The sequence below is a fragment of the Chanodichthys erythropterus genome, chromosome 12 (assembly GCF_024489055.1).
Source record: "Chanodichthys erythropterus isolate Z2021 chromosome 12, ASM2448905v1, whole genome shotgun sequence".
NCBI classification, from domain to species: Eukaryota; Metazoa; Chordata; class Actinopteri; order Cypriniformes; family Xenocyprididae; genus Chanodichthys; species Chanodichthys erythropterus.
In genome coordinates this window covers 54,557,855-54,577,708 of record NC_090232.1, presented here as the reverse complement: position 1 = coordinate 54,577,708, position 19,854 = coordinate 54,557,855, and the positions used below count along the sequence as shown (strand labels likewise).

The following is a 19,854-nucleotide window of genomic DNA, read 5'->3' as shown; positions in this document are numbered from 1 at the left end:
TGCAATGATATGGCATGCAGTTGCTTCAAGCAATGGTATAAAGCTATTCAAAACATCATTTAATGTAAATTGCGATAATCATAATTAAAAATCGTGCAGCCCTTATGGGTCGGATTTCTGGGTTGCACATCTTAAGCCAAAAATGTATATGTACTCATGTTTGATTCCACGTCAAAGAGGGCGGAGCCTCAGAGCCACACCCACCTTTTACATCATCACCATGGACCAATGGTAGTTTTCCAGCCTTTGCCTTTGGCAAGCTCTTTCATACTCCAGAAACAAACAAACCAATTTTGTTTAAAATGATGGCACACTGGTTTATCGTGCAGTGTATAAGGCCTTTGTTGAAGTTCGAGTCCCATAAGAAGTGCACCACTGTGCACGACACTGCAAGTCACCTGGATAGACGTGTGTGCAAAATTACCTTGAAAAAAGACTTTAAAAAATATCACCGATCTGGAAGAATAACTGATAGCAAGACAGTTCATCAATATTTGTGTTAAAGGGTTAGTTTAGTTCACCCAAAAATGCAAAATTCTGTCTTTACTCATCCTCATGTCGTTACAAACCCTTAAGGCCTTTGTTCATCTTTTTAATGAAAGCTGAGAGCTTTCTGACCCTCCATAGAGATCCAGCACAACTATCACTTTCAAGGTTCAAGTGGTTTAACCTCAAATCATTGAAGCGACACACGCTGGAGATTATGAATCATTGTTCACGTAACAATGTCTGCTTCTACGCCAACATGACACATTTGTGACAGGTGGTGCTCTCCTGAACAGGATGAACTAACCCTTCAAAGTTCACACATTTTGGAGGGCTTAGACAAAGTGTTTAACAAGAATCTGGCCAAGTGAATCACAGCCTGGTCGTCCAGGTTCTTCAGAGGAAAAAGGAGACGGATGTGGAGGAAGGTTTTTAAGCATTTATGCCAATTTAGGCGACCTCATACTCCTTTTACTACAAGAGGGAACAATTGGGGAACTCCGGTTGGCACACTGAAAGGAAGAGGTGGAGGGCAACACAGATGTCAGGGATTAATGGGAAACTGGCAACCTGCCCTCACACCATAACCACAAGTGTTGACATTAGTAACGCTCCTGTTAAACCACAGTACCCAGAAAACCTGCTGGGATAGATAGATAGATAGATAGATAGATAGATAGATAGATAGATAGATAGATAGATAGATAGATAGATAGATAGATAGATAGATAGATAGATAGATAGATAGATAGATACTGTTGTGCGTGAAAATCCCAGGAAATGATCTGTTTCTGACACTAACAGTCATTAGGCCATTAAAGACACATTTATCACTTCCCCACTCTGAACCTCTGCATGACCTCATTGGGCTGATCTGATGCCATGTATTTTAGATGAGATTTGCATTTTTCAATAAGAAACGGCACATATTTAGGACTGGAAGCAGCAAATATGATCGTCTGAGAATCAACCTTTAAAACCCCACATTCCATCGACTAATCTGAATTATGCTTGAATCTTTCCTCACGTCAGTACTTCGGTATCCTGCATTGTTTTCTTTTCCAAATGTGTTAATCATCACAGGTGGAGACGTAAAACTAAATAAATAAAACTTAAATCGCCTGCAGCGCTATCGTGTTGTTTTCCTTCCTTTATCGCTGATTTTGGCTCTTAAGCAGCCGAGCAGTGAGTCAGGGGGGTTTGACGTGACTCGTGACTCACGCAGGAATTCTCTCTGGTTTGAATGTTTGGAAGGAAACACGAGCTTCCTGCTCGCTGCATACTGTGCACTATATATATTTATTCATTTAGCAGATTTTTTTATTTATATTTTAATGCATTTTTGTGTTCAATTATGTAACTAGACAATGGAAAGTCGAGTGCATTGCATTTTGGGATGCAATATTCCACACTGTATACTTTAGTCATATACTATCGCGCCACCCAGATGTATTTATGCATGCTGGAAATACATGCTGCAGGATTTTAGTCTGGACAGTCCTTTCCTCTGGTCATTTAAGTGCATCTGGGTTGTCTCAGCGTGAATCACTGGTGGTCACACGCTCAAGATTTGCGATATCGTGTCATATTTAATAAGAATGACACCCATAGAAACCTTGTGTTTGGTGTTAGTTCTTGATTAAGGGCGTTTATTATCAGAAATAACAGCGTAAAGGCAATTTCTATGTGTCACAGGCCCTGACCTGATTTATTCATCGTAGTCTCAAAGCAAGATGACATTAAATTAGATCATTCCGAGTCCGATTTGAAATAATCAGACGGTGGAATATGGCGTTTCCTGCGATCACACACAGTTGGAGTCACGGAGCTGCAGTGCGCCCTCTACTGGAGCTGCGACACGTTCGTTCAAGTTCATTTTTAATATTATATAGATATATCGATATATAAAGCACTATTACAACAAGGTAATGTTTATTTTATTCTGATATTTAATTCTTATCTCGCACATCGTTTATCTACATTCAGATTTGTATTTATTTTTTTTGCAACAGGACTTTTTCTATGCTATAATGTTTCTATAATAGAGAGAGATCTTGCCTTCAAAGCAATGTGGAAGCAAAAAACTAACATAAACATAAAAAAAATAAACTTTCACAGCCACAAGCAAAACTATTTGGTTTAATCAGTATTCCTTTTATTATATAAATAGCATCAAATAAACTAATTCTTATTCACAGTCATGAAAGATTATTAAACGAAAAGATTTAAAAATGATTGCAATATGTACTATGCAAAACCATGAAACAAAAGAAGGAAGCAGAATGGCGCAAATTTTCATGGTGACGTCGTCGCTTTATTGAGAATGTCTTTTTTACTCAATATAGTTTTCATTCACAGTGATGAGAGATTAAAATGATTGCATAACCGCCATAACATTTAGGCCAATGATTGCATAACAACCACCATAGGTGACGATATGTATGCAAAAGTATGCAAATAGCCATGAAACAAAAGAAGGAAGTAGAATAGCGCAAATTTTCTTAGCGTCTGTTTTCATGGTGACTTCGTTGCTTTATTAATATACTCGGTTGACCGAACTTACTTCCGGACACATTTTTGAAACCAGCATACCTCGAGTAAGCAAGGTTTGGTTTAATCAACCGAGAGTTCAGGGTATGTTTGACGGTTAGATACCCCCCGGATGAGCAACTTTTCAAGCTTTTAAAGGGTTAGTTCACCCAAAAAATGAAAACTCTGTCATTAATTACTCGCCCTCATGTCGTTCCACGCCCGTAAGACCTTCATTCATCTTCAGAACACAAATTAAGAACTTTTTGATGAAGTTTGATTGGTTTCTGTTCCTCCATAGAGATCCAAGCACTCCAAGGTCCAGAAAGTTAGTAAAGACGTCATTAAAGTACACCATGTGACTAACTTGCGTTGGATCTCTACAGAGAGACAGAAACCTTTCAGACTTCATCAAAAATATCTTAATTTGTGTTACGGGTGTGGAACGACATGAGGGCGAGTAATTAATGACAGAGTTTTCATTTTTTGGGTGAACTAACTAACTTTTAAAACAACTGCTGTAATATAGTGATGTATTTGTGTTTTATATGTTGCCTGTAAAAACAATTATATAAATAAATAAAATGGTGATGTAGTTATGACATCTACCAGACGGATACGGGTTTACTCATGTTTTTAATAATAAAAACAGTGACTAAATTGCTTTTGAGGCATTGCATGTTTGGTTGGGTTTGTTGATGTAACACTCAGTCACCCTTTATATGCAGAAATCTTGTTATTGATGGTTATGCATAAGCAACATTTTGAGAAGCAACAGTGTTGTTTTTTATAGATTGCATCTTTAATACCAGCATTTTTTTTTTTTTTTTTTACTGCACTAGCAGATGCTTTTTAAGTTCAAAACAAGTGTTGCTTCTCAAGTAAATGTATCTTGTTTGAAGGATTTCTGAGTATTTTAAGTGGAAAAAACAAATGTAAAGACAGTTCATGGGATTAAAGCAGCTGTCTGTACGGTGATGTCAGTGTACAATCACTGCTTTCGATGAGCCATGCGGTATATTAATATCAGGTCCAGTTGCTATTCTGCATGTGGATGATATCAAAGTTGCGATGAGATGAATCCTCCCAGGGTTTATAAATAACCCTTATGAAACATTTTGTAAGTTAAAATAATGTCAATAAACTGATTGTATAAATGCGATTTAATTGCGTAACAGTTGTGTTGACTCACCTCTTTCATTTGAAACGTTTATATAAGTAAAGGGAGATTCCCGTCATCCTCCCTGATCGGCATCCCGCCACACTACAGACACGATCATGGTCAGCATCTGTGGTTAATGTTTGGAAATGGATTCTAAAATAGAATTTCTGTTTTAAATAATCACTTCTGGGTCTTATCCAAAAGCACGACTGCATCTGAAAGAAAAAAAAAGCTTCCTGTTCACCAGTTGAACCTTGACCTACTGGTCAACACAGAGATCACGTGAACACTTATTCAGGCAGGATAGTACAGCATCCGTTTGCTTTCATCCGTTTTATTTTGATTAAAAAACATTTCTTATCTTTTTACATTAAACACTCCCGGAGAAAGAGCGAGAAAGACCGAAAGAGACAGAGTGAGAAAAAGACCGAAAGAGGAGACAGTGTCATCAGATCATCTACATATTCTTTAAGACTTTTTTCAACCATAAACTCATAAGTGAAAGAGAAGCATGTCCAGAGACGTCGCGTCTCTCAGTTCGTATTTACAGGAAGTTTGCGAGCAGCCGTCGCTCGGCCGCCCGCCATTGAACATCACATCCTTGATCAAGCACAGGAAGGGGGCGGAGCGTTGCGTCAACGTCCTCAAAATCCGGCAAAATGATTGGTCGGTGTCAACACCGAAGCAGATGATTGGTGCAACAGTTAGTGTTATCACATCCGCAACGCTGCCGAAAACTCGCTCGACGTGCTCGACTCGTAACCTTTGACCTCTATGAAGGTGAGAGCGTGACCCCGACGGCAGACGCTCCCCAAGAGTGTAAGTGTGTGATTTTTTTGGCATGTATAAGAGCTGCGGTCTCTGGTGTAAGTGTTATCACATTCTGATAAAGGTCTGACACTCATACACCACCCTGAACGAAAGAGATCCCGCTGAAAAACCAGCTTAATCCAGCCTAAGGTGGTCTTCGGATGGTCTTCCACTCAAAACCAGCAAAACCGACCAGGCCAGGAGACCAGATAACCACCTCAAACTGTTTGGTTTAAACTGTTTTTCTCAGCAGGGAAGAGATGGAGGATGGACAAATGGAGGGAAAACTACCCGATAAGAAGACTTCTTCTTGGAAAGGACAGACGGATGTGCTTGAATGGCAGTGAGATGAGCAGGGTGGGTGTGCGGGTGACCAGGAAACAGAGACGTGGAGGAGGAAGCCAACATTGCCATCATCATCATCTGAACAGGGTTCTCCCAAAGACAAGCGACAATCGTTTATCATTGTACAGATGCAGGAATCTCAACAAAAGCATGTCCGGCTCATATTTCACAAAGACAGAAGTCTTGAATTTGGAGTGACGTACTGAGATTCACCCTGATACTAATCGCGATGATGATGGTGATGTTGAAGTCATCCACCCTCATTGTCCTCCTCCAGATCTGCGTGTCCTGGTCACCAGCGCCCTAGTCACAGACTCGTCACCAGTTGCATCTGTCCGTCGGCCTCGCCCTGCGAGGGCTGCAGTCCCAGCCGAGCCTCGTCGTTGGTCCTGCGAGGCGGAGGCTGGTAAAAGGCCGAGATGTGCGCTTGACGTCCCGCGCTGAAGTACAGCTCGTCCGGCGGGAGGGTGGGGTGCGGCTCCGCCCCCAGCGCCTCGGGACTGCTGTCGGGATAGGACGAGTCGCGGTCCCGCGCGTACAGGGAGGCGGAGTCAGGTCCGGCCCCGCCCACGCTGTCAGTGATTTCTGCCGAGAAGCTCTCTGAGTCCTCCTCGCTCTGGTAGAACACAGATTGGGCGTGCTCCAGGAGGCGGGGCTTATCCGGCAGGCGGGGTTTATCCGGTAGGCGAGGTTTATCCGGCAGACGTGGCTTTTCCAGTGCTTTGTACAGCAGCTCCTCCTCATCCTGCGGAGGCGGCGGAGGTGGGCGGGGCAAGGGCCGCTGCGGAGGCTCTCGGTGACTCGTCGACGTGGCGTAATCTTGCCGTTGCATTGTCGAATTCGTTCCGTTGCCGTATCGATCGGTAGAAGGCCGCAGGTTGCTCTGCACTAGCTCGGATATGATCATCTTCTCCAACGCCGCCGCGTCGGAAAGGTTCCGTCTCAAACTGCTAGCAGGCTCCGCCCCTCTGGGTGTCAAAAGGGCGGGGCTGACTTCTCCAGACACGCCCCCTGATCCCACAGGAACGCCCCCCAGCAGATCCGAGCTCCCTCCGTGCAGCGAGTAGCTGTTATTGTAGTTTCCGTTCAGTCGAACTCCCTCCAGCCCACATGACTCTCGGCTGCGCGACAGTGTGCCCTCTACAGGACAGAGAGAGAAAATGCTCGATTACAAAGCAGGAAAAAAATTATTTTCTGAATTAAAGGGTTAGTTCGCCCAAAAATGAAAATCTGTCATGCCGTTCCACACCCGTAAGACCTGCGTTACATAAATTAAGATATTTTAGTTGAAATCCGATGGCTCAGTGAGGCCTGCATAGCCAGCAATGACATTTCCTCTCTCAAGATCCGTCAATGTACTAAAAACATATTTAAATCAGTTCATGTGAGTACAGTGGTTCAATATTAATATTATAAAGCGACGAGAATATTTTTGGTGCAGCAAAAAAACATAATAACGACTTATTTAGTGATGGCCGATTTCAAAACACTGCTTCAGGAAGCTTCGGAGCGTTATGTGTCGAATCAGCTGTTCGGAGCGCCAAAGTCACGTGATTTCAGGAGTTTGGCGGTTTGTCACACCATCCGAATCATGATTCGACACAAAAGATTCATAACGCTCCGAAGCTTCAGTGTTTTGAAATCAGCCAGCACTATATAAGTCGTTATTTTGTCGTGGCTTTATAATATTAATATTGAACCACTGTACTCACATGAACTGATTTAAATTTGTTTTTAGTGCATTAATGGATCTTGAAAGAGGAAATGTCATTGCTGGCTATGCAGGCCTCACTGAGCCATCGGATTTCATCAAAAATATCTTAATTTGTGTTCTGAAGATGAACGAAAGTCTTACGGGTGTGGAACGACATGATGGTGAGTAATAAATGACAATTTTCATTTTTGGGTGAACTAAGCCTTTGAACAGTCATTTTGAGTTTTTTTCAGGACCATTTAGTGAATGTTGCATTGATATGTAACTGATACTGAATGAGTGAGCGGTTCAGGCGCTGCATATGCATGAATGTATAAATACAGAGATGCATCTGATGCTCGCGTTTTCTCATGCATGTAATTTCAGCCTCATGATGGAAAAATCACTCTTTCCACAATAACGCCTATTCTGTCATGTCTCTCGACAGTGTACTCAGACTTAAAAGGAATAACTCAGTCAAAAACAAATGCTTCGTCACCATTTACTCACCTTCGCCTCATTCAATACCAGCTTTTAGACATTATTAACTGAGGGCTTCAGTTCTGCTTAACTTTATTTACAGTCCCCGTCTGTCTCTTTTAGATGTCTGTTGCCAGAACTGGAATTTTAACATGAGTAACACTGGAAAATCTGACGTGTGTCTGATTGTGATGTAAAAGTCATGTATAAAAGAGGCACTAGTGTTTGTAAATGATTTCCGTCATGCTTGATGTGAATAATTATAACATTATTTTAGGGAGGTGAAGATGATGGAGAAGCATGGAAATGACAGAAACACAGGCAGACAGAGAGTGAGAACACGTGTCCCATACTTGAGTTTCTGAACGTGCCTGTGGATCGATTCACAAAGAGACAGAGCAGAGAGAGTAAGACAGGAAGAAAGGAGAAACAAGTAAATACAGATAAACACATTTAGAGAAAACACAACGTTTTTCATCACACACACTGACCAGTGGCGTTGAAAACTGCTGGTGAGGGGGGGTTGAATGTTTCAGCCAATAAGGTGTTGTAAGGGGAGGAGCCAGAGCGGGTCTGTAGCATTGGATTGGCTAGGAGGTGATGATTACCCATAGTGCCTGAGGAGAAACAGCATGGTCCTTAGGGAAGTGCAGGCATACATTTCAGTTGTGGGTCATTGTGGTGAAATGGTGACGTTTGTGTGTGAAGTTCTGAAGAAACATATTTGACAATTCTAACAAATCGGGAAAAAATAATAAACTCAAGATGAAAAAAATCCTCATGATTTTTCCAAGTAAAAGAGACCAACATTGGAGCGTAACAAAGGGTGAAGGTTTTATTATTTTTAATATACTTTTTTTTATTACTAATTTTTGTTTGTTTGTTGTTACTAATAATTCATATTTTGTATGTTTTAAAATAAATGTTCAAATATTTTTTTAATGTAATAAAGTTTTTATATGTCTTATAAACTTTTATTTTTGTTATCACTAATATTAATTTAATTTTTATTTTAAAATAGTTATATATATATATATATATATATATATATATATAATGTAAGCATAACATTTTTATTCATATTTTTATATTTTTTACAACTAATATTTTATTTTTGTTATCACTAATATTTATTAAATTTTTATTTTAAAATAGTTTATATATATATATATATATATATATATATAATGTAAGCATAACATTTTTATTCATATTTTTATATTTTTTTACAACTAATATTTTATTATTTATTATTTTAATTTATTTATTTATTTATTTAATATTTTTTATTTTTTAAAATACATTTTAAAATAAATTGTATATTTACTAAATGTAAGGGTCAAATTTGTACTCATAATTTTTTAGATATTAGATATTTTATTGTTTGTTATTACATGTAATCAATATTTCTTTATGTTTTAAAATGTCATTTTTTTGATGTAAAGTTTTTTATTCATATTTCATGTACTTTTATTATTTGTTATTACTAACATTATTATTATTTTTTTTTAAATAATGTATTATACATTATAAATATAAAATATTAATAAAGAAAAAAATTTATACAAGTGTGTATATCAGTGTGTATATTTCACCTCGGGTGAGTGTGGGTGTGTTGTTGATCTCAGCTGCCATGAAGGACGATTCTGTCTGCCGTCGAACAGTGTCATTCCACATCCTCCTGATGCGACTCTGAACACACACACACACACACAGTTGTGATTTAAGCCACAGGTGTGTAAACTCCTGATATTTCCACAAAGACACACACACGTGTGCATTACCTGTCTTTGTGCTGGTGCGTGCCGTGATTGGCTGCCGCCGTAGTAGCGATTGTTGCCTCGATGGGCGGAGCTCTTTAGGGAACCGTGGGAACTGGTGGAGGAGGCGTGGCCACAGCAGGGTGATTGACGCAAGCATTTGCTATATTCTTTCTGCACCTATCAAACACGCAACACTGTGTGTGAAACCAGGTTAGAAGGCCAAAAACAGGTCACAAAACACCCAGAAACACCCACACACCTTCTTCTGCAGGGCGCAGTGCAGGAGGAAGATGAACATGCCGTGCAGGGCGTTGAAGGAGGTGAAGAGGTAGGCCATCACCACGCTGTTGTCGTTGATGAACAGGAGGCCAAAGATCCACGTCAGAGACACCAGTAACAGCAGCGTCACAGAACTGACCGTCCAGCACCTGCACACACACACACCGTTACGAACACTTGATGTCGTCCACCCAGCGTTGGTATCACTAACTAAAACTAAAAACATACTAAAAAACATGGTAACACTTCACAATACGGTTTCATTTGTTAACAGACACATCACAATATTCCTCATTTAAATAATGGGAAAATAATCAACATTCAAGCAGGAAAAAATCCTCTTTAATTCTTGTGATCACAAGATCCTGGAGGGACTAAAAACACTGTCTACTATCTACTTAGGCAGCAACTCCACATGCCAAGTGAACAGTGCTTTGAATACCACAAAATAAAATATAAATGTGTGGGAAAACGTTTAGGCAAGCAGTGCATTCTGGAACAGCCTTCGCTACAATGTGGTAATGCTTTATATTTTGGCTAAAAGAGAATCTCCAGGAGAGCAGAGAATAACAAACATGGGATAAGCTCATAGTGACATGCTTTATTTTCACGTTTCCACTAAGCAGAGACACGTGAGGAACCCGCGCGGGACCCCTGAATTCTTACTTGATGTTGTCAAAGCGGCTGGAGTCTGGTTTCAGCACGGTGGAGTGACGCAGCATACGGTGGACGGTGATGACCAGCACTGCCAGGTTCAGCTAGACAGAAGAGGTCAAAGGTCAGACCAGCTCTTAAGAGAGCAGAAATCCTTCAGAAGATACTCAGTTCAGCACTATAATACAGTTATGTTGCATTTTTCATCTAAATTTGTAGTAAATATAATATAAAATATCACTATTCCAACAATATAAACAAATAGTGCAGTTTTATAAGCTCTTTCCATCTACATACACCATAAAACTCACATACTGTGTAGTCAATATAAATATATACTGCCAAGTTAGCATGAGTAGTGCAGAAGTTCGGCATTATAAACACAGCCAATGTCTAACAAAAAGTGTCATGTATTTGTAAATGATGCATTTTTTTGAACCAGTGCATTTAAATGAGTCTCACCAGGATAACGAGGGAGGCGGGGCCGATAAACGTCCAGATGAAGTAGTTATCCACCCTCAACCAGCAGCTACACAACACACAAAATATGTATTACATACACACATCAATATCAGCACACGTGACGCCTGCAGACAGAAACACACTCACACTTTGGGTCCTCCGTAGCTCCGGTAGTCGATGGCTGTGGAAATGGCCACCACCAGCGTGGGGAAGCCGTAGGCGGAGAGGTAGTAGTACTTACGACGAGACGTCTCGCTTTCAAACACCTCCACCATCAGCACGTACAGCTGCACCGTCTCCATACAGAGCCAGCAGAACACGGACAGCAGGAAGAAGTGCAGCAGACCGGCCAGAACCGGACACACAACCTACACACAAACACACACCTGACGCATGAGCGCAACACTGCTGATGTAGCCTGGTTCACTCTAATCTGACCTGGTGGGGTCTGGTTTAGTCTGACACAGTCCTGTTTGATCTGATGTGGTCTGGATAAGTCTAATGTGGTCTGATTTTGTCTAATGTAGTCTGGTTCAGTCTGATACAGTTTAGTCTGATGTGGTCTGGTTTAGTATGATACGGTTTAGTCTAATGTGGTCTGATATAGTCTGAGATGGTCTGATATTGTCTAAAAAGGTCTGGTTCAGTCTGATGCTGTTTAGCCTGATGTGGTCTGATTTAGTCTAATGTGGTCTGGTTAAGTCTGATACTGTTAGTCTAATGTGGTCAGATTTTGTCTAAGGAATGTCTGGTTTAGTCTGATGTGGTCTGATTTTGTCTAATGTGGTCTGGTTTAGTCTGATACTATCTTGTCTAATGTGGTCTGGTTTAGTCTAATGTGGTCTGATATAGTCTGAGATGGTCTGATATTGTCTAAAAAGGTCTGGTTCAGTCTGATGCTGTTTAGCCTGATGTGGTCTGATTTTGTCTAATGTGGTCTGGTTTAATCTGATACTGTTAGTCTGATGTGGTCTGATTTTGTCTAATGTGGTCTGGTTTAGTCTGATACTATCTTGTCTAATGTGGTCTGGTTTAGTCTAATGTGGTCTGATATAGTCTGAGATGGTCTGATATTGTCTAAAAAGGTCTGGTTCAGTCTGATGCTGTTTAGCCTGATGTGGTCAGATTTTGTCTAATGTGGTCTGGTTAAGTCTGATACTGTTAGTCTAATGTGGTCTGATGTGGTCAGATTTTGTCTAATGTGGTCTGGTTAAGTCTGATACTGTTAGTCTAATGTGGTCTGGTTTAATCTGATACTGTTAGTCTAATGTGGTCTGATGTGGTCAGATTTTGTCTAAGGAATGTCTGGTTTAGTCTGATGTGGTCTGATTTTGTCTAATGTGGTCTGGTTAAGTCTGATACTGTTAGTCTAATGTGGTCTGGTTTAATCTGATATGGTCTGATTTAGTCTAATGTGGTCTGGTTTAATCTGATACTGTTAGTCTAATGTGGTCAGATTTTGTCTAAGGAATGTCTGGTTTAGTCTGATGTGGTCTGATTTTGTCTAATGTGGTCTGGTTTAGTCTGATACTATCTTGTCTAATGTGGTCTGGTTTAGTCTAATGTGGTCTGATATAGTCTGAGATGGTCTGATATTGTCTAAAAAGGTCTGGTTCAGTCTGATGCTGTTTAGCCTGATGTGGTCAGATTTTGTCTAATGTGGTCTGGTTTAACCTGATACTGTTTAGTCTAATGTGGTCTGATGTGGTCAGATTTTGTCTAATGTGGTCTGGTTAAGTCTGATACTGTTAGTCTAATGTGGTCTGGTTTAATCTGATACTGTTAGTCTAATGTGGTCTGATGTGGTCAGATTTTGTCTAAGGAATGTCTGGTTTAGTCTGATGTGGTCTGATTTTGTCTAATGTGGTCTGGTTAAGTCTGATACTGTTAGTCTAATGTGGTCTGGTTTAATCTGATATGGTCTGATTTAGTCTAATGTGGTCTGGTTTAATCTGATACTGTTAGTCTGATGTGGTCAGATTTTGTCTAAGGAATGTCTGGTTTAGTCTGATGTGGTCTGATTTTGTCTAATGTGGTCTGATTTAGTCTGATACTATCTTGTCTAATGTGGTCTGGTTTAGTCTAATGTGGTCTGATATAGTCTGAGATGGTCTGATATTGTCTAAAAAGGTCTGGTTCCGTCTGATGCTGTTTAGCCTGATGTGGTCTGATTTTGTCTAATGTGGTCTGGTTTAGTCTGATACTGTTTAGTCTAATGTGGTCTGATGTGGTCAGATTTTGTTTAATATGGTCTGGTTTAATCTGATATGGTCTAATGTGGTCTGGTTTAGTCTGATACTGTTTTGTCAAATATGGTGTGGTTTAGTCTGCTTTTGTCTAATGTGGTCTGGTTTAGTCTGATGTGGTCTGATTTTATCTAATGTGGTCTGGATTAGTCTGATACTGTTTAGTCTAATGTGGTCTGATGTGGTCAGATTTTGTCTAATGTGGTCTTATATGGTCTGAGGTGGTCTGATTTTGTCTTATATGGTCTGGTTTAGTCTGATACTGTTTAGTCTAATGTGGTCTGATGTGTTCAGATTTGGTCTAAAGTGGTCTGGTTTAGTCTGATATGGTCTGAGGTGGTATGATTTTGTCTAATGTGGTCTGGTGTAGTCTGATACTGTTTAGTCCAATGTGGTGTGGTTTAGTCTGATATGGTCTGATATGGTATGAGTTGGTCTGATTTTGTCTAATGTGGTCTGGTTTAGTCTGATATGGTCGTATGTGGTTAGATTTGGTCTAAAGTTCTCTGGTTTAGTCTAATGTGGTCTGGTTTAGTCTGATACTGTTAAGTCCAATGTGGTGTGGTTTGGTCTGATATGGTCTGATTTTGTCTAATGTGGACTGGTTTAGTCTGATGTGGTCAGATTTTGTCTAAGGAGGTCTGGTTTAGTCTGATACAGTTTTGTCAAGTGTGGTGTGGCTTAGTCTGATATGGTCTGATTTTGTCTAATGTGGACTGGTTTAGTCTGATACTGATTAGTCTAATGTGGTCTGATGTGGTCTGATTTTGTCTAATGTGGTCTGGTCTGGTTTAGTCTGATACTGTTTAGTATAATGTCGTGTGGTTTAGTCTGATGTGGTCTGATATGATCTGATTTTGTCTAATGTGGTCTGGTTTAATCTGATGTGGTCTGATATGATCTGATTTTGTCTAGTTTAGTCTCATACTGTTTATTCTAATGTGGACTGGTTTAGTCTGAAGTGGTCTGATACGGCCTGGTCCTCGTGAACTCACAGTGTAATGTGTCTTATCCATGCCGATGAGGAAGAGGAGCTGTGAGATGAAGAGCGTGAGGCAGAGGTTCTTGTGGATGGTGGTGCGGTCGCTCTGAAGGCCCCGCAGGCAGCAGAAGGTGGAGATACACAGAGCCAGACACACCAGAGAGATCACCATCCCCACCCACGTGATGACGAAGAGGATCAGACCCTGAACGCCGCCGGGATACTGACGCAGAGAGAACAACAGAGCGTGAATGACGGACACACCGGCGCGTGAAGGGTTAAACGTGCATGTTTGAAACTCACGGCGGGCTGCTGGTGGTTCATGAGCACAGCGAAGTTGGTGAGATGTGAGCAGGCACAGGTGGTGTGCGTGTTGTTGCTGTGTGTACGTCTGCAGCCCTGCGACGACCACTGCCCCGTCATCGAGCGCTCCGAGTAATTCCAGAACGAACAGTTGGGATTGAAGTGGTTCTCCAGCTGTCAAAACCAAACACAGACGCTTGTGACCCCTACAGATGTGGTTATGAAAATGTTTTTTTTAATGTAATCATTAGGGAGTCAACACATGCGATTAATTTTTTCAGTTTAACGCAGTATCCGTTTTTCATCATCCTTTAGCTAGCGTTACATTGATCACATTCAGTTCTCTTTCGTGCGTGAATGGGCAAAAACACACAAAATTATGCCAAAATGCTGCTTTGTTGAGTATCCTCGTAAGCAAAGTCTTAAATGAGTTAAATAAAGTCTTAAATGACTGTAAAGAGTTGAGAACGAGATGTGTGTCAGATCTTAAAGTGACAGCAGCCTAATAAACCTGCTGCAGTCTGTCATTAATGTTAATCAAAGAACAAAAGACAAAGAGAAAATCACTCACTGCTCTTGACTGAATCACTTTTGTAGGTTTAACCATTTATGGTTTAGGGTATTAATTTATACTAATTTCCTTGTTATTCAGAAAATGTTTTTAAGTCAAATGACATGTAAAGAAATGAAAGCCTGATGATCGTGTTCTCCAGCATGATTTGAGATGATTAAAAGCAGAGACACTCATTTAATTTGATGTAAAACAGATGTGTGTGTGTGTTTGCACCTGCAGGTGTCGCAGTGTGAACTTGACAGGTTCGGTCAGAAACACGCGGCTGGACTCTTTATTCATGGAGGCAGAGATGATGTGGGAGTTGACGGCCAGACTGTGTCCTCCCGCCTTCGGCTCGCCGTCCGTCTTCACCGTGGCGTTTTGAGTGGAGAGAAACGAGCCCAGATTCTTGTAGAGCGTGAAAACCACCTTGACCTGACCTGATGGACACACACACACACACACACACACAGACTCGTGTCATTACCGCGCACGCTCAGACTGGCGTCAGCTCCACATGACACATTTAACTGCGATCAATACGACTGATCCCACACAGCTCTCAAAATAACCCTCGACATCACACACACATGAAGTCACCACGGCAGCCACAGGAGCCCGTGGCCATGGCGACTGTTGCCATGATGACTCTGAGAGAACCGGCCCGGATATGTGTTGCGTAGAGACAGTGGTTGTGACGGAGACAGAGAGACTGACCGTTGCGGCTGTACTGCTTGATGGTGGACGAGGACACGTGGATGGTGCTGTCGCTGTCATACGAGTTGGGGAACGACAGATCCTTCAGCTCCATCTCAGTGTTGAGCACATACACCTCCAGATCTGAACACACACACATAATTCAACATAAACTCGAACACATTCACTCACCCACATAACAAAAATATGCTCTAAGAACGTTTCGCTAACGTTCCAATTAAGTTATGAAAACGTTTTTTCTGAACGTTCTCAGAATTTTTCAATGTTTTAAAAATGTTTGTCTTGGTTATGTGAGTATTCAGAAAACATTCCATTTTGCAAACATTGTGGGAACGTTATTTGAATGTTTTCTGAACATTCTGAAACAAGTAGTAACATTTTTTTTTTTTAAAACAGACGAACGTCCAACTAAAACATTTCAGAAAAACATTACGATGATTTTTATAATGTAAGGAAAGACCAGATAACTGAACGAAAATTCTATTAACGTTACTGGAGGAATGTTTGTTCATAATGTTGAGAGAACAAAAATTTAAATTTGCAATAAATTTAACATTTATATATATTAATTTATGAATATACAATTTTCCATTGTTAATTCAGGTTCGTTCATAATACACTAACAAATGTTAATTTATACAACTTGAAAAATGTATTAGTATATGTAGAAATGAGCATTAACCAAGACTAATACATGCTGTAAAAATATTGTTCATTTACTTTTTAACATTTTTCAACATGTTAACATGTACAACTTTATTGCAAAGTGTTACAAAATATTTATTTGATGCATTTTTTCTTGCAATTTATATAATCAGATTTGCTTCTGCGTGATTTATAAAGAATTTATTTTGCAAATGTAAATATTTAATAATTTATTTATAAATCAAATCTGAATGAATTATGTCAGCATAAAGTCAGTTTTTGTGTGATATAATTATCAATAGCCTTTGTTTCTTTACACACAGTATCATTGAAAAATTTGGGGTCAGTTAGACTTTTTTTTTAAGAAATTAATACTTTTATTCATCAAGGACACACTAAATGACACTAAAAGTCATTTATAATGTCACTAAATATTTCTATTTCAAATAAACGCTGTTCTTTTGAACTTTCCTTCTATTCATCAAAGAATCCTGAAAATCTTTCAACATTGGTAGTAATCATAAATGTTTCTTGAGCATCAAATCATCATATTAGAATGATTTCTGAAGGATCATGTGACACTGAAGACTGAAAATTCAGCTTTGATCACAGGAATAAATTACACTTTGCTATATATTCACATAGAAAACAGCTGATTTACATTGTAAAAATATTTCACAATTTTTACTGTATTGTTGAATAAATAACCACAGCCTTGGTGAACAGAAGAGGCTCTTTAAACATTAAAGAGTCGTGCCGTACCGATGTTCGGAGCGCGGTCGCTGAAGTGACCCCCGTAGAGGTTATTGGCCAATAGAAACGCTCCTTTCTCCATGACGTCGAGCAGCATGGTGGCGGTGTGCGACTGCTCTGTGACGTTCATGTCCTGCCACGACTCCAGCGCCTCCAAACGCAGCAGGTTATCCACCGTCTGCACCACCGCCTGACACACACGCACACACACACATGAGGCGTCGTACACCGAGACACGAGTGTGTGACTGTGTGCTGTATAATTACCTGAATAAACGCTCGGCAGGTCCGTTCTCTCTTCTGAAGCTGAAAGACACAAACAACACTGTGTTACTCTGATAGTTGTGTGTGTGAGTGTGTGTGTGTGTGTGTGTGTGAGCACCTTATTGTAGTTGCGTGTGGCTGACTCCTTGTTTCCGGGTCGGAGCGCCTGCAGCTGTGAGTCCAGAATGTCCAACAGCTGCTCCATCAGACGCACAGAGGAAGTGACATCACCAGCATAGACCCGCCCCCGTGTGTGATTGACAAGTACAGCAGCGATATGTGCTGCGTTCTCCCCACTCTTAATCTACAGAAACGAGAGAGAGACATCAAATATCTGTCCGTTGTCTGTCAGAGCTTCAGTATCTGTTCATGCTTCTGATGACCCCTGACCTTTTGAGCGACCTGGCTGACCCAGGGTGAGGTGCAGTTGCTGAGGTCAGGACCTCTGGGGTTCCACACCACGTCATCTGCCATACACTGATACGAGGCTATACCTGAAAGAGGGACAGAGAGCTGTCACAGTGAGGAAGACCGAATGATTTCAGCCCGTTGCGAAGGGTTTGACGCCATGGGTACAGGAAACAGAAATAAACAAACATGACAGCGTGTGAATCCGAGCCGTGTTAGTCAGGTCTCCACTGATAGTTGAACCTTAGATAGCCTGTAGGACCTGAGGAAGCAACATGACGCAGCACACATGAGTGGAAAGCACCGGACAAAAACACTTTCTCTCTCTGACCCGTAAATCCAGAGGAGTCACTTCCTGCAAGGGTTCAGAAGGGTGGAGAAGTCAACAAAAGAATGCACTTATTGTTTCAACATCAAGATTAAAATGTACATATTTGTCAGAAGGGAAAGTTTGTATCACTTTTTTGTTATTTTTAACAACTTTATCATTTCAGTGGTCCTGCTGTGTGTCAAATGGATTTTTGTAAGTATAATTTTTCTCAATTAAAATGAGTTCAAGAAAACTGCATGCATAATTATATTACAATTTGAAAACAGCATTTAGATTTAAATGAAGTTCATCACATCGCTCTGCAGGAGAGAGTGGCTTTAAAGCTCACATTAGCATATGACCTTCAAGTCAAAACACTGATGGGAATGAATCTACCTGCCTTCAATAATGATGCGAGATACATTTTAAAATATACAGGCTTTGTACGAATTACTATGACAAAGATTGTGATGAGCAGAAATTCTCACACACTGACCGAGGGATCCTTTGGGACACGGTCTCTCCACCGTTTCTCCTCGGTGAGTCGGAGGCCACTGCACCCCGCGGGTCACGCGGCCATCGCACATGGGTGTGCGCGGCCCCTGCGGTCGGCGGGGAGGCCTGACGGTCACCGGGACCGTGGCTGTGATGGGCCGCCCTGCCGGAGCTCTGTTTATGGCTCCCACCGGGTGGAAGGTCACGGACGGGATGGACGTGGGGCTGAAGCCCATCGACACCGTGGTGGAGAGCGCATTCGGAGGAGTGGTGGAGAGAAGAGGCGTCGAGAGAGGATCTGAGAGGGATAAACACGGTCTCAGTGAGATTGAACGGAAAACAAACAGAGATGGGAATCATTTGGGATTCCGAACCATTAAAGGGTTAGTTCACCCAAAAATAAAAATAATGCCATTAATTATGCCGTTCCACACCTTCGTTCATCTTCAGAACACAAATTAAGATATTTTTGATGAAATCCGATGACTCTTTAAGGCCTGAGCAATGACATTTCCTCTCTGAAATCACGTGACTTTGGCGCTCCGAACAGCTGATTCGATACGCTGATTTATAAAGCTCCGAAGCTTCATGAAGCAGTGTTTTGAAATCGGCCATCACTAAATAAGTCGTTAATTTTTTTTTTTTGGCGCACCAAAAATATTCTCGTGGCTTTATAATATTAATATTGAACCACTGTACTCACATGAACTGATTTAAATATGTTTTTAGTACATTAATGGATCTTGAGAGAGGAAATGTCATCGCACGGATTTCATCAAAAATATCTTAATTTGTGTTCCAAAGATGAACGAAGGTCTTACGGGTGTAGAACGGCATGAGGGTGAGTAATTAATAACAGAATTTTTTCATTTTTGGGTGAACCAACCCTTTAAGGATCTCACCTGTGGTGGGCTGCGGCGGGCTGAACTCCAGCGGGTACCGCAGGACGATGTAGTTGTTCCAGACGTATAGCTGGTTGTCTCTGGGGTTGTAGCTGATGGACGAGATGTGTTGGTACGGGTTGGGGAACGGGATCCTCACCGGCTCCTCGCGGTTACGCCGCGTGTCGTAGGCGTACAGGATCAGGTCTCCGCCCACCTCGCTGTCATCGTCCTGGTACACGGAACGAACGGCGTACAAGATGCCACACGCCACGAACGCGTCTGACGCCATGCGCTTCTCGAAGCTCGTCTGCCACGTCCCCTCAAAGCGCAGCGTGTACGGGTTCACCTGAGATACGAGACAATGGGATTACGGAAAGAATGTGAAGCAGCCAATCAGAACAATGCAGCAAGACGTAAACAAAAAGTTCAATTGGAAACACTGATCTCGTTTTCTCTCTCTCACCTGGCTAACAACCAGACGTCCGCTGTTGGCTTCAGTGGCGTATATGACCCAGAGTCCATGCTCGTCCACCGCTAGGTCGATGTCGGATTTCCCTCCCCAGCGGTACGGCGATGTGTCGTGGTAGTTGGCGGTCGCAATAATGGCTTCCCCGCTCTTGATGCGAGTTCGC

At 41.3% G+C, this 19,854-nt stretch overlaps 1 protein-coding gene across 2 annotated transcripts in view; it reads right to left on the bottom strand.

The window, feature by feature from the left end:
• Positions 1–4,398: 4,398 nt before the first annotated feature.
• The window catches only part of LOC137031902 (adhesion G protein-coupled receptor L1-like), a 45,045-nt gene continuing 29,589 nt past the window's right edge, over positions 4,399–19,854 (bottom strand). For both annotated transcript variants that reach the window (XM_067403265.1, XM_067403266.1), the window contains exons 6-24: positions 19,686–19,854; positions 19,241–19,568; positions 18,340–18,636; positions 17,516–17,619; positions 17,244–17,429; positions 17,129–17,167; positions 16,872–17,052; positions 15,465–15,587; positions 14,982–15,187; positions 14,195–14,368; positions 13,905–14,114; positions 10,811–11,031; positions 10,664–10,730; positions 10,214–10,305; positions 9,528–9,696; positions 9,290–9,445; positions 9,101–9,197; positions 7,997–8,122; positions 4,399–6,472 (exon numbers count right to left, since the gene is read on the bottom strand). The exon at positions 19,686–19,854 is cut by the window's right edge and continues 96 nt beyond it. In XM_067403265.1, coding sequence (XP_067259366.1) covers positions 5,640–6,472; positions 7,997–8,122; positions 9,101–9,197; positions 9,290–9,445; positions 9,528–9,696; positions 10,214–10,305; positions 10,664–10,730; positions 10,811–11,031; positions 13,905–14,114; positions 14,195–14,368; positions 14,982–15,187; positions 15,465–15,587; positions 16,872–17,052; positions 17,129–17,167; positions 17,244–17,429; positions 17,516–17,619; positions 18,340–18,636; positions 19,241–19,568; positions 19,686–19,854 — 3,778 coding nt within the window. In that variant the 3' untranslated portion in view covers positions 4,399–5,639. The remainder of the gene's footprint in view (positions 6,473–7,996; positions 8,123–9,100; positions 9,198–9,289; positions 9,446–9,527; positions 9,697–10,213; positions 10,306–10,663; positions 10,731–10,810; positions 11,032–13,904; positions 14,115–14,194; positions 14,369–14,981; positions 15,188–15,464; positions 15,588–16,871; positions 17,053–17,128; positions 17,168–17,243; positions 17,430–17,515; positions 17,620–18,339; positions 18,637–19,240; positions 19,569–19,685) is intronic.